The following is a 16,935-nucleotide window of genomic DNA, read 5'->3' on the forward strand; positions in this document are numbered from 1 at the left end:
AGCTGTGAGGAACTCTCAGTGAAACTAAACTAAAATTGCCCCCAAAATACCGTCTTGCACACCAAATCTTCAACAATTAGGTGAATTGTCTAAATATTTTATGGAAATTGATTCATGCATAGATTTTTAAAATGTGCATATTTTACACATACATATTTTAAGTAAGACAAATTCTATTTATCATTTCTGGCTTTCAGCTGTGCTGGAGGACTGTCCTCTGATTCTCTTCTCTTGTCCCTTTTTTTTTTTTTTTGTCTTTAAAGTCTTCTGTTCTTTTGCAGTTCTAGATCCATCAGAATTAGAAAGGTTGTTCCCCTTAGCTAGGCTGTAATAGTAATTGCAGTCTATCCTCAGTCTCTCAGATTGTTCAGATTTCACATTTGAAGTGCAACAGAACTTTTGACCCATGTGTTTATAGCTCTAGCTACCCACTTTCTCACTAGCTTCTGTGCCGGTGTATGTGACGCTTAAGCTTCTCAGGCATACTCTGGAAAATGCCAGAAGCCTGCTTTGTTTATTGGTAGTCACTCTGTTTGCACCATTGGGTATAGCTGCTCTCATCGTTCCTTACCTTCCTCCTTGTTCTGTGAACTCTCTTCTCTATGGGGGAAGGCCGTGAATAGCCCCTTGCCTGCATGTTGAGAAGAAGCAACTTCCAGGCTGAATGCAGACAGAAAAGGGTTCCCTCACTGCACAGGAAGCATATATTTGAGATACACACTCCACCCCACTCAAAGACATTCTAGCTTAGAGCAATGTTGGCTACAGTTTGTTCTTTAATCGTTGCTTATCCTTTGAGTGGAGGTTACATTGTGTGTGATCATAGGAAGTGCCAGCCAGTTCTGCCTGAGAGCATTAGAGGAATTTCCCAGAAGGCATGACATTTCTTAAGTGATTTTCTTTTTTTTTTTTTTTTCAGAAAGACTCACAGCTTGTGAGCTTGAAACGTACCAACATTGCTCTTTCAAATATACATCAATTAAATATGCAGTTTGATACTTTTCTAGCAAAAGTGACAGCATTTTATCAATTTAGCTCAGTTTCTGCCCCTCTGTAACTCTCTGGAACATGTCTGTAAGATGGTCAGCCAGAAGGAAAGAAACGGCAAATTAACCCATATGGAAGCTTGCATCTATTATTAATGGTACTGCAATTTCATCAACGGAAGGTATGAACTGCATACTCCTTGTTCTCAGTAGCAGGGAATAAGACATTGAACAGTAAATTCCTATCCATCATTAATGGAAAATATTGCCCTGTATAGTGCCTGGCAGCTGTATGGTGATTCTCTGAACAGACACTGGCTGCTTTTCTCCTAGCCACTGTTTGAATTGCCTAGCTGATAGAAGCTTGGCTTCCAGAAGGGCACTATCAAGCAAAATCAATGGCCATGTTAGCCACAGTCCTAAGTTCTGTCCAAAAGTCTAAATCCATCATTTATGCCTTATGAGCCAATATATCTCAAACACCTGAGTTCCAAGTAATCGCAGTGGCTTGCTATAAATTGGCTTACAATTCTGTCACCCTCTGACCTCTGATGTTGTTTTCACCTTGTCTTACGTGTGTACTATACCCTTCACAGATTTTCCCGTTGTTCCCCCAAATCACCTCCCCTCTCATCAGCCACTTCCTCTGAAAAGAAATAACCTAGGAAATACATGAATAGTTCCTAGAATTCGCAGAACAAAGCTACTATTTGTTGAATATGGGCTGTGCGCCAAACGCGTTTACGGGTATTTTTACCTGTGGTACCTAATTTATTTTGATGACAGTCTGTGAAATGTGCTTGGTTATTTTAATTTACAGATGGCAGAAATGGAAGTCAAAGAAGGCTTTTAAGGGATATGGGGGAAATGATGACTTCAGAACGTTGTTTGAAGGAACAGTTTGAGGGCTTAGAAACACGTGATGCTCCTTTTCTTCAGTTCCCAGAGTATGGGACTCAAGCCCTGACTTTGCTCTTGGCCACGCAGGAGTTTGCCCTCACTATTTTCAGTAGCTCTTGTTCCTTTATAAACCCTTCATTTAGGAAATGTACTTAAAAAAAAATTTTTTTTGAGACATAATCTTGCTCTGTTTCCCAGACTGGAGTGTAGTGGCACGATCTTGGCTCAATGCAACCTCCGCCTCCTGGGTTCAAGCAATTCTTCTGCCTCAGCCTCCCAAGTAGCTAGGATTACAGGCACGCTCCACCATGCTCAGCAAATTTTCGCACTTTTAGTAGAGACAGGGTTTCACCATATTGGCCAGGCTGGTCTCAGACTCCTGGCCTTATGTGATCCTCCCACCTCAGCCTCCCAAAGTGCTGGGATTATAGGCATGAGCCACTGCACCTGGCCATTTAATTTTTAATTTAAACAAATTTTTAAAAAGGAAATGTACTTTTAAAGGAAAGCACTGGAATTGGGGTTCTTGGTGTCACTGATAGACATTGGTGAACACTTAATTTGTGCTACAAATGAAAGCAAATCGAGGATAGCGAGGGCTTTGCTCTTTTTAGAGATAGCCGATTTCAATTTCAATGAATCACAATCGCTTTCATGATGGCTGAGAATCTTTGCTTTTCAGTATTTTTGAAGTGTGTTTCTGTGTGCCCTAGACAATCAAGCATTCAAAGTGAAGAGGTTCATTTATTTTTGTTATTTCATTATTCAACCTAAGTGTGCTCCTCGGTTGTTTTGGGGAGGGCCATATTCTATGAAGTCATGTGAGTCAGAGATCTTGTCTTTTGTATCTTTATGGCTGTAATTTCTGGCACATAATGGACCTTCAGCAGGAATTTGTTTGCTTGGGTAGTGGATGAACAGTAGAAAGATGAGTTGTGGCCAGGCGCGGTGGCTCACACCTGTAATCTAAGCACTTTGGGAGGCCGAGGCAGGCAGAGCACCTGAGGTCAGGAGTTCAAGACCAGCCTGGCCAACATAGGGAAACCCCGTCTCTACTAAAAATACAGAAATTAGCCAGGCTTGGTGGCACATGCCTGTAGTCCCAGCTACTCGGGAGGCTAAGGCAGGAGAATCCCTTGAACCTGGGAGGCGGAGGTGGAGGTTGTAGTGAGCTGAGATCGCACCACTGCACTCCAACCTGGGCAACAGAGCAGGACAATCTCTCAAAAAGAAAAAAAAAAAAAAGGAGGAAAGATCAGTTGCTTCAGGATATTTAATTTAGCTAAAAAGTGACAAATGAAACAGTACTGATACGTGGTTAGTTTGGATGTAAGTTATTGATTCTGAATAATTTTTTAAAATTACAATTACTGTTGATTTAGCCAAGAATGCACAGCTATGACTAAGAGATACAATTAAGTTAAAGAAAAATGAACTAAATATCAAAGAATAATTCCAGTAGATAAGGTTAGGACTAACTCAGGCAGAGGACTCCCAGTGGAAGGGGTGGGAGGCAGTGAACACCACACATGTCACTTAGATCTGCAGTGGGGATAGATGCTGACGTCGGCAGGATCGTAAGTGAGATTGCATCTCTAGTTTTATTGATTTGCCTTCGTACATGGGTATATGTTCACAGCCTCCCACCCCTTACGGACAAGAGTTTATGTGTGTGTTAAATTTTCTGATTGTAGTTGTTTGTTTGCTTTTAGAAAAAAAAAATCCTCCTTTTAGAACATTTCTTGGTGGTACCATCAGAAATGTCCTCCTTAAGTGGAAAAGTCCAAACAGTTTTGGGCCTTGTAGAGCCAAGCAAACTGGGCCGCACCCTGACCCATGAACACTTGGCCATGACCTTTGACTGCTGTTACTGTCCACCTCCCCCGTGCCAGGAAGCTATTGCCAAAGAACCGATCATGATGAAAAATTTATATTGGATTCAGAAAAACGCCTATTCCCATAAAGAAAACCTTCAGTTGAATCAGGAGACAGAAGCCATAAAGGAAGAACTGTTATATTTTAAAGCTAATGGTGGAGGGGCTTTGGTGGAAAACACAACCACTGGGATTAGCCGAGACACACAGACGTTGAAGAGGCTTGCAGAAGAGACTGGCGTCCATATCATATCCGGAGCCGGGTTTTATGTGGATGCAACTCACTCCTCAGAGACCAGAGCCATGTCAGTGGAGCAGGTAAAAAACCTAAGTTCTTTGACAATATTTGTTCATAAATTCAGAACAGCCAGAACCTTGGAAATGCCCTGGGTTCAGAGGTAGCTGGGCATGCTACAGAAATTTGGTAGCTAGCCAAGACATCTGCCAATTGGGACCCCAATTAGTAATACTGTATTTCATAAAGAAAGTGCCAATTTTGCAAGCAAGCCTTGTGGTAAAGAAAAAAGAAAATAATAATAATAAGTGTCAAGAAAAGAGATCTCAATGCACTGGTCGTTGGAAAATCCAACATGGTAATAGTTAGATTTGTGTATATCGTATCTGTCCTCAGTATTGGCACCACAGTCTATTTGTAAACCTCACTTTTCCATCTTCAGTTATGCTACCTCGATTTCTTTCACCCAGGATTTTATAATAACCAGCAATGAAGATTCACTGTAGGGTGAAACTTGGCAGGCAGAGACTTGGCACATTTGTGAGTATGTTTCACTCTCCTTTCACAAAACAGGAGAGGTGGAAGAAAATTCATTTCCCTGTGTTTTGACATAATATGGTCTTAAACAAGAATGGGTAGAAGGAAGTAAATTGTTTAGGGATAAAAAGAATAAGCTGCAAAACTTTTTTGTGCACCTGTATGTGTTCTCTGTCTAAACACACATGTATCTATTTATACATATTTACACATATATGTATATATTCATATGTATCTTCCATTACCTGCATGACAAGCATAGGGTGTCAGCTCAGTCTTTGCAAAAGATCGCTTACTCTCTAGAATATTTTGTATTTCAAAATTTTATCCGCATTATTTTCCAACCAGGACTTTATTTTTTTAAATATATTTATGTTATTTAAAGACTATGCTGATGATGAGTATTATACATTCTTCCAACCACTCTTCGTGGTAACTATGCATATGAACCAAAAAGTGCCATAGTAGTATAGTGTGCTGTGAATTTTCTATGCTGTCTATGATAAAAGACTGAATGAATAGGAGAGAATTAAAGCATTTCTTGAAGCCTTGTGCGGTGATGCGAGCCTGTAGTCCTAGCTACTTGGAAGCCTGAGATGGGAGGATCCCTTGATCTCAGGAGCTCAAGTCCAGCCTGAGTAACATGGTGAGACCTCTGCCTCTTTAAAAAAAAAAAAAAGAAGAAGAAGAAAGAAAAAGAATGACTTGATACATGGGACATAGATTCGATTCATTGGCGGTCTTTCTATATTCAAGATGCTGCTCCCCAGGTTAAGTTATAGATTTCCTTCACTCTCAATGTACTCTCATTAAGTCACTTTGTCCCCCTCCAGCTTCCTAAAGCTATACGTTTCTTGTTAAATAATCACAGTGTAATATTGTCTAATCCTGGATTTAGTGTAACTTGTTGATTTGTGATTTGGCCAGCAAAATGCTTTTTTCATTGATTGATAACTATTGAATACATTTTTAAAAGAATGAATGACTAAATAAATAAATTCATTCACATACTATGGTGGATCGATTTTGATAAATTTCACAACCTATAAAATATGTTCCTTCTCACTCTTCCTTAGCTTACAGATGTCCTTATGAATGAAATTCTCCATGGAGCTGATGGAACCAGTATTAAGTGTGGCGTTATTGGAGAAATTGGTTGTTCCTGGCCTTTGACTGAGAGTGAAAAAAAGGTTCTCCAGGCCACAGCTCATGCCCAGGCTCAGCTTGGTTGTCCTGTTATTATCCATCCTGGACGGAGCTCCAGGGCACCATTTCAGATTATCCGAATATTGCAAGAAGCAGGTGCAGACATCTCTAAAACAGTCATGTCACATCTGGATAGGTAAGCAGGCTATCTTACAAATGGATGCAAACTACCATATAATTAATACATGATCAAATTAAGAATCTACAGTAATCAGTCAATGTAATACTAATCACGTAGAGAAAACCACTAACTATATGGAAGCTAATATTTATAAAGTTTTACAACTGACATTAATAGAAGTCAGTGCTGCCATTTTTGTGTCTCTCTGTGTCAGATAGTATCCTAGGTACTTTGCCTAAGGTATTTTGCATAAGTCATTTTGTTTAATTTATTCAATCCTTTATAACTCATAATAGGTGTCACCGTCTCCTTCATTTCTTTGTCTCATGGGATGATATCAAAGTAGCTGCCAATTCCACTTGCTCAGTGTTTACTAGTGGTTGGAGTAATAAAGTTGTCACAAATATAAAGGGAGGGAAAGTCAATGATTTCACCCAGAGAAGAAAACCACAAATACAAATGTTCACATTTGTGTCACTTGTGGTTTGAATCATCTGAATTTTGGAAAATGCAATTATAAAAAATAATAGTAATAAGCATAGCATGTGTTGGGTGGTATTATGTATTAGTTTCCTATTGCTGTTGTAACAAATTATAACAAACTGGGTGCCCCTAAACAACAGAAATTTAGTCTCTCAAAGTTCTGGAGGCCAGAAGTATGAAATGAAACATTGTCGGGGCCGTGCTTCCTCCAAAGGCTGCAGGGAGAATCTTTCCTTGCTTCTTCCATAGCCTGAGATCCAGCTGTTCCATGGTTCGTGGCTGCATAACTACAGCTTTTGCCTCTGTCTTCGCATAGCCTTTTCCTCACTGTCTATGTCTTCTCCTCTGTTTGTTACGACAACAGTTGCCATTGGATTTATGGCCCATCCAGATAATCCAGAATGATCTCATCTCAGATCATTTACTTAATTATATCTGCAAAGACCTTTTCCCCAAATAATGTCACTTTCAGAGGTTCCGAGAGTTAGAATCTTGTTGGAGTTCACCATTTAATCCCTACATATTATTTTAGATGCATAGGGGACAGTAAAGCAAATGACTAAATGAAGAAATGCCAGCTGCTGTTAATTTTATGAACAAGTCTAACAGGGTTGCTAAGGCTACTCATTAGCCTTAAATTGAATTTATTACAGAATTAATACAGCACCAGTGAGACTAAAAATATATTACAGGTACTTCTATCTTGCCTATTGGAGTAAAGCCATATTCACATATTGATAAATCCTGATTATCAGACCGGACACATTGCTACTTAATAAACTAACAGTCCTACAAAATGTATTGATAAAATGCCTCTCCTTATGAGGCTGCAGTGAACCATGATCACACCACTACATTCCAGCCTAGGCAACAGAGCAAGACCCTGTTTCAAGGAAAAAAAAAAAAAAAATTCTTCTACTTAATAAAAGCTATTGTAAAATCATGTACAGGAAATATAAACAAGTGTAGTTATAGCAGAACAGAGAAGTCAGCGTTAATGGGGAAACTGAGGCACAATAGGATAAAGGCAATTCTCCTGGCAACCGGGTTGTTATCAAGATCCATACTTGGCTATCTTCAGGAATCTTCTGGTTGCACTGATAAGATAGAGGCGGGCTTCTGTAATGGTCACAGGGGCAATGCGTCAGGCTGTGAAAACTAGACTCTTTGGACCCAGTGAGAACTTTAAATTCTGACTCTCGTTGGTGTAAGATCTTAGACAGCTTAATTGAATTTAAAACAATGTATTTTATAATGTTGCCTTGTATGATATGGGATATATGTGGCACATTTATTCAGTAAGGATGATACTTTTTAAACATTGTGAAGTATGTCATACCTTCAAAAATGTATTATGCTAATAATTTTAAATTTTATAAAATGTTTTAGATTCTTAAAAGCATTGCGTTCTGCAGTTATTACACAGTATAAGTGTTTTATGTGTCTATTAGAACATAATTGTTTATCATGTTCAAATATTCTGCATTTCTACTAATTTAAATATGTGTGTGTATGTGTGTGTGTGTGTGTGTGTATATATATATATGGAGAGAGAGAGAGAGAGAGAATGAGAGTCTCTCTCTCTGTTGCCCAGGCTGGAGTGCAGTGGCATGATTTTGGCTCACTGCAGCCTCCATCTCCCAAGTTCAAGTGATCCTCCCACCTCAGCCTCCCAAGAAGCTGGGACTACAGGCATGTGCCTCCACACCTGGCTAATTTTTATATTTTTTGTAGAGATGGGTTCTTTCCCTGTTGCCCAGGCTGGTCTCAAACTCCTGAGCTCAAGCAAGTCACTCACCTTGGCCTCCCAAAGTTCTGGGACTATAGGCATGAGCCATTGTACCTGGTCACAAATTTCTTTTAATTGCATGCTTGGCATTCCTTGGGATTCCTGAACGTAAGGATGTATCTTTCATTGTTTCTGAAAAGCCTCGGCCATTATCTCTTTAAATATTGTTTCACTCACATGTTGTTTATCATCTGTATCACAAACTCCAGTTTGGTATATGTAGGGCTTTCTTACCTGTACTCTGTATCTCTTAACATCTGTTTGATATTTCCATCCACATGCATCACTGAGCTGTAATGTCTTCAGTTCGATCTTCTTATTTACTACTTCTCTTTCCAACAGAATCAATCTGTTGCTTAGCCAATTTATTTGCTTTATAATATTGAGAACTGTATAGTTTTTTCTGTTACCTACTAAGTTCTGGTTGGTTACTTTTCAAATCTGCTTGGTTAATTTTGATAATTTATTTTCCTTTCAACATGGTTTCAATTCAACCTTTAAAAAAATATTAAACATACAATATATAACTTGTAATTGATAAATCTAATTTCTGCTGCCTTTTTTTACTCTGATGTAGTTTACTAGTTCTTCTGGCTGTCATTGGTATGAGGTTATTTCCTTATGTTTTAGAGTAGAATTTTTTGTTGTGAGATCAGACTTCTTAGAAATTATTATGAATGTTAAGTTGGTTTCCCCTTACCCCTGTTTTTTGGTTTTTTTTTTTTTTTTGGTTATTTATTTTTTATTTCTGGTAGGCAGTTGTGGCACTACCTATATGGGAAACTTTATACTACATTTTTTAATTGTGGTAAAATGTGCATAACATAAAATGTATCATCTTTTAAACATTTTGAAATGTACAGTTCAGTAATGTTTAGTGTATTCACTCCCCATGGCCTGTGACAAACGCCATTCTACTTTCTGTCTCTGTGAATTTGACTACTCTAGGTACCTCTTGTAGACGGAATCACATAACGCTTTTTGGGACTGTTTAAACTAAATTTTAGACTTGAGAGACTTAGACCCACACAGGTGCTATGAATTCTGACCCCTCAGCTCGGCAAGTGCAGGAGTGGGGCTATGGATTCTCAAGGGAGACTTTTTCTCAACTTACCTTCCTTTCACTAGAAGCCAAAACTGAGAAAGGTATATACAGATACCCCTCGACTTATAATGGGTTATGTTCCAATAAAGCCATGGTAAGTCAAAAATATTGTAAGCTGAAAGTGCATTTAATATACCTAACCTACTGAACACCACAGCTTAATGTAGCCTACCTTAAACATGCTCAGAACACTTATATTAGCCTACAGTTCTGCAGAATCATCTAACGCAAAGACTATTTTGTAATAAGGTGTTGAACAGCTCATGTAATTTATTGAATACTGTACTGAAAGTGGAAAACAGAATGTTTCTCTGGGTACTTGAAGTACGGTTTCTAGTGAATGTGTATTGCATTCACGCCATTGTAAAGTCCAAAAAGCATTAAGGCAAACTAACCAGGGACCATCTGTAATCTCCAAAAACTGTTTGTGAACCAAGTTTTTACCTACTTCATCCTCAAGGGTGTGTTGCCTTCCATATAAAGGGAGTAGCCCTTTATATGTCTCCAGTCTGATCTCCCACTTGATTCAAGTCCAAGCTCTGTCTTACTTGGCTCATTAATACCTTTTAGGCAAATGCTAGCTCTAGGTCTCTCCTTATTCCTCATTTTTTCAGTTCTCTTGTTGTCTCTGTCCCCTGAGCAAGTAAGTGTTACTTTCCCACCAGCTAAACCAAGCATTTCAAAATAGGGTGTTTTTTTTTTTCCCTCTCTTCAATATAATGTAGTATTTTACATGCATTCTGCTGGAAAGGTTTTCTGTGAACATCTAGTCTGCCATACTGCTTGAAACTGGCTCAAGATGATTCGTAAAGAAGAATCTTTCTATCTCCATCTATTTACAGTTAGACATGTATGTAAGTTAGAAAATTATGCTTGGCACAAATAGAAAACAAGCTTTCATTGGAAAATGTGAAATAAACCTTTGCTTCTACCACAGTAGTATTTCTCTGCTCATAAAATCAAACAATATATAAATTGCAAATGTTTTCTTTATTGCCTAGTGATATACATATATGTATACACTACACCTATATATACACATATGTATATATTTATATATATACACACACATATGTATTTTTTTTCTGTTAAACAATAAAGATACATTACCAGATTTCCATTTGGCTGCAGTTTCAGTATATCTCTCTAGAATGACTCAGAACAGAATGGAAAGGTTGACCTGACATCAGACAAACTCAGAACATTCTAGAAAATTCTGAGACCATCGCTAGAGCAGCCATCCATTCCGTACCTATCTGATGGATTATTCAGGGTTCCAGTGCATGAAAAAGACATACATGAAAGTATGAGCATTTTGGTAGGGAGGCAGCTAGGGAACATGACTTTAGAAGAAGCAGTGCATTTGGAAAAACATACCGAATAAAGTAACAGAAAAAAATAATCAGGGAGGCAGATGCAGGCATCGTTAGCTCTTTGAAGTGGCTGTTCACAGCAAGACAGTGGCCATGCTGAAGTCTGACTAGGTCAGCCTCTCACAGACTCTCTGAGGTCTGCAGGGCTGTGCATACAATCTGAGCCTTACTGAAAGGCCAAGGACTTCAGCTTTCTGTAATGGGGACAAATCACAAAGGGCATGTATTTCATGCAACGAAATGCACAGAAGCCTCACAAAACAGACGCGCATCCCCAACACAAGGCCTCCAAAAAATAAAAACCAAGACAAAATGGCAAATCATTTCATTTCCCCCATCATGCCTTTTCAGACATGAAAAAACAAAACAAGGCTCTGAAGCTACCCTGTGACTGGGAGATAATCAGGCAGTGGCTCTGCTTCAGAGCCCTCCAGAATGCTGGGACTCTCCAATGGAGCTCACCCTCAGTCTTACCTACCCATGACCAGTTTATTTTTCCCCTTTACAGTAGTATTTCCGTCATCTGAGTATACACAGTGAAATATTACAGTATGCCCCCAATCACAGGTAAATATTTTTGAAGATGTACAGTCTTCATTAGGATTCATGCATTTTTGTGGGTGCACACACACACACACACATTGCGACAACAACAACAAATTGCTACATGGCTATCCAAAAGGGGCATTTGGGACCCCGAGAGGGAAGAGTTAATGAATGGCCATCACCTTAGGAGACCTCTGAACTACATTGTTGTCATGTGACCATTGGTGACCTGCTTAAGGTCATTTACTAGGAGATAACAGCTTGACAAGATAAATCTGCTTCTGTGTCTAGGCCCTCCCCTAACCATCTGTTCCCTTTAAGAAACGTGGGCCTTGGCCAGGCGCGGTGGCTCAAGCCTGTAATCCTAGCACTTTGGGAGGCCGAGACGGGCGGATCACAAGGTCAGCAGATCGAGACCATCCTGGTTAACACGGTGAAACCCCGTCTCTACTAAAAAACACAAAAAACTAGCCGGGCGAGGTGGCAGGCGCCTGTAGTCCCAGCTACTCGGGAGGCTGAGCCAGGAGAATGGCGTAAACCCGGGAGGCGGAGCTTGCAGTGAGCTGAGATCTGGCCACTGCACTCCAGCCTGGGCGACAGAGCTAGACTCCGACTCAAAAAAAAAAAAAAAAAAAAAAAAAAAAGAAACGTGGGTCTGTTGGCTGCTGTGAATTTAACCCTAGGGAACATTGCAGGGGACCGCCCTTGATGGTTACAGCCACCCAAAGTCAACATGTATTGGAAAAGAGCACCGGCACTTAAGGGTTCCTGCTTGATCTTAATCTATGAAGGCTTTCTGCCTTTCAATCATTTATTATAATTTTACTACCTGTTAAAACTCTACCCACATGTCCAGGTGACGTGTAATGATAGCACTGCCTTGGCCTCCGGTCTAATATAGGCTAGATGCAATTGAAAAAAAAACCCCACATATATCCTTTTTGCCATTCATCTTCAAGGAGATTTTATCGTTTATGGACTATTAGAGTAGCTGTAGGTACTTTTATGACAACAAAATTATTTACCAATGAAAGCTGAGTAAAACAGCATGGCTGGCAGGTATTTGGGTAGCAACTAGTTACTGATTGAATTTTTTATAGAGGGGCAATAGACAGGTGCGGTGCCTGACTCTTTTTTCTGCTCGGTTATCTATTTAACAAGCCAAAGGGCTTTGATAGAAATCCAGGGCCTAGAGTTTGATTAAGGGCACAATGATAATTAAGTGAAGGAAAATAGCACATCACTGTCTGAAAAGTCCTGACTGAGGAAGGTAGAGGAATTGACCTAAGGGTTTCTGAAAGACAAGAGGGAAAGGTTTAGGGAACTGGCCAACAGCACATTTTATTCCATTTGTTTCTGATCATTTGTGCCAAACTGGCCAAACTCTTGGAAAGATATAATTTTGATATTTTTTTTCATGCTCTTAATTAGGTGAAATAAGAGAGTGGGATATCACATCATTCATTCATTCCGCAAATATTTGCGTGTCTAGTTACCATATACCAGATGCTGGGCTGTAGCCTGAAGAACAGCCCACTCTCTGTCTTCAAAGTCATTATTTAATTATAATTATGGTGATTGTTAACCTTAAGGTTTTCTGTGAAAAGCCACAAAAAATAATTATGTGGTTTCCTTGGAACTTACACAATTTAATTCCTGTGAATATTCGTGAATTAATGGGAAGTCATTCAAAAACAATTCCAAGCAAATGTTTGACAAACTGAAATTGAGCAAAACATCTTGATATAGTTAAGTAGTACAGTGGTGTTTAAGAACAATTGGAATGCTATGTGCATGTATTTGTTTGTAACAACTAAAATCCTGTGAATATGGCACTGAGTTTCTTTTATTCTCACAAACAATTTTTTTTTTTTAATTTTTGAGAATAAAAGAGACAGGGACTTGCTGTTTCCCAAATTAATTTTGAACTCCTGCCTCAAGCGATCCTCCTGCCTCGGCCTCCCAGAATGCTGGGGTTACAGGCGTGAGCCACTGAGCCGACCAGAAAAATGATTTTTAACCCTAAAGTGTTATGCAAATTTTCCCCACCCCTGCCCTAATTATTGCTTACTATGTATTTTCTCTCAACATGTAGAACCTATGGAAGGAAGAAAGGGAAAGGGGGAGGGAGGGAGGCAGAAAGGAAGGAAGGGGAGGGAGGGAGAAAGAAAGGAGAGAAAGAAGGAAAAAAAGGAGAGAGAGAGAAATCCAGGCAAACATTTGACAAAGTGAAATGCACCAGAATTCTTTATATTCATAAATAGTGCCAAATAAAATGCAATAAAGTTATGGTGATAATTAATAATTAATTGTGGAGTATCCCAAATTATACTATTTTGGGCAGACCTGCCTTCCAGGTGAAAGAGAAGCGCTGGCCATGTGTTCTATGCAGTACATTCTACCCACCAAAGCCTTCCACTAGTAATTTTTTTCTAAAGCAATTTTTCATGACTCTGACACCATTCCCATGAAATGTGACATTTTAACAAATAGGATTGCCATGTCTATGAGATTTATCTTCACTCTCCTCAATACCATCATTCCCTGAACCGTGTATCGCCTTACATGAAAAACGCAGCCTCTTTTGTGCTATGTGGTAGCTGAAGAGTTCATATGGTGAAAAGCTCTTCCTGGGATGTATAAACTGTGAAATGCATTCTAAAATAAAGTTTTAATTACACTTTGTAATTTGGAGCCAACTTCTGGGTTTAGTCTAATTTAAACAAGGGTTTTTCTCTCTTGCAGCCATCTGTTCCTTTTGCTTAAGCCTACACTTAAGTCATAATATTGAAAGGGTGACGTCATTCCTTCCTATGATGTCATTAAACATTTCTTTAGCGACCCAAGCAGTCAGAGAACTGAATGAAATGGTGGGGGGAGATGCTTGTTAAAATGTAGATAATAGCAAACTGAATTTTTAAATTATATTTCATTCCCAGTTATTCTCCAATATCAAAAATATTGTTCAATAAATGTCATGCCTTCATGCAAAAAGAATCCCATAAAAAATAAATCTTTAAAATACCTACATATTTGGGCATAAACTAGTATATTAATGCAAACGTACTCATTTATGGCTTGAGTCTGGATCAAACTAAAATTCTTGGCAAATTGTTAGTGGAAGTAGCAAATTATATGTTTTTAATCATAGGCAATGTTTAGACCACACATTAAAAACTTACATCATCTCTATTTACTTTCTATTTTTGACATTTAAATTTAGTTTTAATTAATTGAGATCAGTTAAATTCCATCAATTAAGAATTTCTCAGATCTGGTAGTTGCCGTGGAGCTGTCATTAGCAGTGTAAGGTAGACATGAATAATGTTTTAAATTCTGTTAATATCAAATCAGAGTATAGTAAATTAGGTTATAATCACTCGATTTTGGTAATTTGCTTTTTTTAACTATTGCATTATAAACATTTTAACGTTAATTTTAGGTTATTGAGTATATATTTCTAGTTGAGTTTAGTAATTATTTTAAGTAGTTGTTGAAAAACTTTAAAAACATAAGAATTCCACATAGTTGTACAAATATTCATTGGTTCTAAATTGATAAACTCAAGGGGGAGGAGGACAAAGATTTTTTGGAATTACTTTTTTTTTTTTTTTCCCCTGAGACGATGTCTTGCTCTCTTATCCACGCTGGCGTGCAGTGGTGCGATCTCAGCTCGCTGCAACCTCCACTTCCCAGGTTCAAGTGATTCTCATGCCCCAGCCTCATAAGTAGCTGAGATTACAAGCATGCACTACCACGCTCAGCCAATTTTGTATTTTTAGTAGAGACGAGGTTTTGCCATGTTGGCCAGGCTGGTCTCAAACTCTCGACCTCAAGTGATCCATCCGTCTCAGCCTCCCAAAGTGCTGGAATTACAGGTGTGAGCCCATCGTGCCCGGCCTGGAATTACTTCTTTGGGAAACAGTTTTTAATGATCAGTCATTGAAATTCAACAATGTTTTCAATAAATCAGTTGTATATATAAGAATTTTATTGTTATTTTATTTGTATGCCAGTTTTTAAAACATAGTTGATCAAGTTTCTAAGTTTTATCAGGGAATGCAATTTATGATTCTTCAGATGTCAGTGCCTGAGCTAGCTCCACGACCCCACATAGAGCTGCCCTCACAGGCCCACCATTTGCCCAAGGAATTCACAGAATCAAATGGCTGATGAGTTACAATCAAATCAAAGCTCAGCACAATGGAAAGGGCATAGATTAGGAGCTGGAATACCTGCATTGTTGATCACTTTAAAGAAGACCCATGTTTTAGTTTCTTTATTCGTGCAATGACATTAATATGTGACATAACTATTTCACCAGTCTATTGTGAATTTCACAACCTGCTCCTCGTTCTTGTTATTTAATGGTGCCAACATCTAATCAGTTGCCCAAGCAAGACAGGCTTGTGATTCTCCTCCTGCATGGCTGTCCCTGTGGTGCCTATGCCTCATCCTTCACTCTTGCTGCTGTACTACATAATCTGGCTAATAACAGCGCTATTTACCCAGCTGTTAGCCTAAAGACCTCCAAATACAAACTCTCCTATCCACTCCTCTGGTGTTCTCTGAATTCAGCCCCTCATTTATCATTTGAATTATTGTAAGTCTCCAAACACGAATCCCTCCCTTAGTTTTGGTCCCAGATCTAGCCTTCACAATCCACCAGATCTTTCCAAAGGCAAATCTAATTATATCCCTGGTCCTGACTTAAAACCCTCCAATGGGTCACCTTTGCCTCAGGCAAAGGTCTTGGTCTTCTGGTTCCCTCACCTCCCTCCAGCTTCTCTCTCGTTATTCCTAGTATGCACACAGCCTCCGGGCCAAAGCCACACTGACCATGTCTTTGAGTGCCCTGTATTGGTTGTCCTTATATGCATCTCACGCATGCTATTCTCTCTGCTATGAATGTTCTATTTCCCCTTATCTACTAGGCAGAATCTTTCTTCAAAATGCAATTCACCAGGGGTTTTCTCCTCTATGAAGCTTTTCCAGAACCAGCCAAGCACTGTTTGATAGCTCCTTTTTGCCAACCTAGTTCCTAGTAGCACTTTTACCATGACACTTGGTAAATTCTGTACAGCAAGTATTTGTTTCCGCGTCTGTTTTCCGTAGTAGATACTGAACTGCTTCCAAGACGGGACTGGTGTTATTTGTGTTTGTTTTCCCAGCTCATGGCTGATTGCAAGTAACAATTTCTTATTAAATGGAGGGATGGATAGATGGATGGATGATTCCCCTCTCTTCTCCCCTCCTGTCTGATAAACTACACCCTTATATTCAGGAACAGCAAGCTCCCTTTTTGCCTTTCAGCCGGTAGTTCTCTGGATTTTTTTTTTTTTTTTTTTGAGACAAAATCTCACACTGTCGCCCAGGCTAGAGTGCAGTAGCGTGATCTTGGCTCACTGCAGCCTTTGCCTCCTGGGTTCCAGCAATTCTCCTACCTCAGCCTCCCAAGTAGCTGGGATTACAGGCACCTGCCACCACGCCTGGCTAATTTTTGTATTTTTAGTAGAGACAAGGTCTCACCATGTTGGCCAGGCTGGTCTCAAACTCCTAACCTCAGGTGATCCACTCGCCTTGGCCCCCGAAGTGCTGGGATTATAGGCATAAGCCATATGCCCAGCCTCTCTGGATTGTTCATCTGGAACCCTACCAACATTTGTCTAAATAGTGTCCTTTAAGGCTTAACTCAAATGAATCAAAGTGAATCAAATGAAAAAAATTAATTGCCTCATTCTTCTTTTGTAATACTTTGTATTTATTTGTACTTAAATGTT

At 39.2% G+C, this 16,935-nt stretch overlaps 1 protein-coding gene across 6 annotated transcripts in view; it reads left to right on the forward strand.

The window, feature by feature from the left end:
- Positions 1-1,174: 1,174 nt before the first annotated feature.
- The window catches only part of PTER (phosphotriesterase related), a 66,766-nt gene continuing 51,005 nt past the window's right edge, over positions 1,175-16,935 (forward strand). For all 6 annotated transcript variants that reach the window (XR_007728987.1, XR_007728986.1, XM_050805407.1 and 3 more), the window contains exons 1-2: positions 1,175-4,078; positions 5,609-5,874. Coding sequence is in view for 4 of the 6 variants with exons in the window: in XM_050805407.1 (XP_050661364.1) it covers positions 3,647-4,078; positions 5,609-5,874 (698 nt within the window). In the remaining 2 variants the exon portion in view is untranslated. The remainder of the gene's footprint in view (positions 4,079-5,608; positions 5,875-16,935) is intronic.

Source organism: Macaca thibetana, chromosome 9 (genome assembly GCF_024542745.1).
Source record: "Macaca thibetana thibetana isolate TM-01 chromosome 9, ASM2454274v1, whole genome shotgun sequence".
Classification (NCBI taxonomy): domain Eukaryota; kingdom Metazoa; phylum Chordata; class Mammalia; order Primates; family Cercopithecidae; genus Macaca; species Macaca thibetana.